Genomic DNA, 1509 nt, shown 5'->3' with positions numbered 1-1509 from the left:
TGTAGTTCACTAGAAATGACATGCTGATAAACTGGCAGTTAGTGCAGAGCAGCACCAATATTAATATATGGTAATACAGGTAAAAATAACGAAGATGAACTATGTGCTATTTTTAGACACGGGGAAATACCATTAGGAATTTAAGCGTCTTTGGGACTAAGATGGAAATAGCCATGTGTTCGTGCTTTCACAAATTTCACAACTTATACCATATGAATGGAGTGGATGTGATAGTGAAAGCTGCGGCTATTTCTCGCACTGGCCTCCATGCTGTTAAAATTTTAGTAAGTCATCAAAGCTTCTGAGGGTAATTATTTTCCCAGCTAAGGTTTTGGCGAGAATGTTCCCATCATAAGTCCAAGCCTGCTCTAACGCTTTGTTTTTCACAAGCAGTCTAGTCTGGAAGAGAAGCTCTGCGCGTTTCTTGGTAAGGGCCTCATTAACGAATATTTTGTAGTTGTTTTGTTCATTTTCGTTAAATGGCTTTAAGTTACTTTTTTTGGCATAAATGAGGGCACGATCTCTGTATGATACGAACTTCACAATAATATCACGGGGACGTTGACCTTTGCCTTGGTCCTGACGATTGTCATTGTTTGGGGGTCTCCCCACCCTGTGGGATCTACTGATCTGATATAAATCCATCTTTTCGTCTTCTGTGTCAAGGACATAATTATTGATCACATTTAAGATCATTTGATCCGTATTTTCGTCTTTGTTTTCGGGGATACCCGTAAACTTAAGGCATGTACGTCTGGAGTATTGCTCCATGTCGTCCATCCGTGTAGTGAGGTTTTCAACTTGTGCCTCAAGTTGAGTGACCTTTTCGACTAATGCTTCCGATATTGTGTTTTTGAATGTTTGTTTGCTGAGAATTATTTCTACTGCTCTTTTAGTAGCTAATTCGTCCTTGAAAATGTTATCCAATAAAGAACTGAGTTTTTCAATTTCCTCATTGTGTTCGTGGTAGTTCGAATCGCTTCCTGTAGCCATGAATGAGGTATCACTTGAAGAAAGAATAACCGCCTGTTGAGGGTTCTGACAAGACTTTATTACCAGATATGAATTAAACCCTGCAATATTAACAATATAACAAGTGTAAATATTTAAGCATAAAAACACAATGATTGTCAAGGGAGATAATTCATTACACATAGAATATACATATATTTCTCCGCAATTATATATCAATCAATATTCATCATAAAACTTTACAATAATTATCATCATAATGTATTTCAACATTATACATATGTTACTGAATAAGGATAAAACTATGTGCATACCATTCTATGGGAATAGGTGTGTACAGCAAAGATGCAGCAGTGCTGCATATACAAATCATACAGCCTGAGTGGTCTGTAAATAATTTCACAATATTACACACCAAATCATAAAAATATGTTACCTTAAAAATATATAACAATGAGATCTTTCTATTACATCTTACTTTAAAAATATCATTCTCAATGATCTCAATTATCAGGGAAAGTGCTTAGGAAATAGATC

At 35.8% G+C, this 1509-nt stretch overlaps 1 protein-coding gene across 1 annotated transcript; it reads right to left on the bottom strand.

Moving 5' to 3' along the window:
- Positions 1-273: 273 nt before the first annotated feature.
- Positions 274-993, bottom strand: LOC134268329 (uncharacterized). Its single transcript, XM_062750574.1, has one exon. The coding sequence runs from the start codon at positions 991-993 to the stop codon at positions 274-276; it is 720 nt and encodes a 239-aa protein (XP_062606558.1).
- Between the last annotated feature and the right edge of the window lie 516 nt (positions 994-1509).

This window comes from Saccostrea cucullata, unplaced genomic scaffold, assembly GCF_032062105.1.
Source record: "Saccostrea cucullata isolate Sc308-1 unplaced genomic scaffold, CSIRO_AGI_Scuc_v1 ctg9188, whole genome shotgun sequence".
Classification (NCBI taxonomy): Eukaryota; Metazoa; Mollusca; class Bivalvia; order Ostreida; family Ostreidae; genus Saccostrea; species Saccostrea cuccullata.
This window is presented reverse-complemented; position numbering and strand designations above follow the sequence as displayed.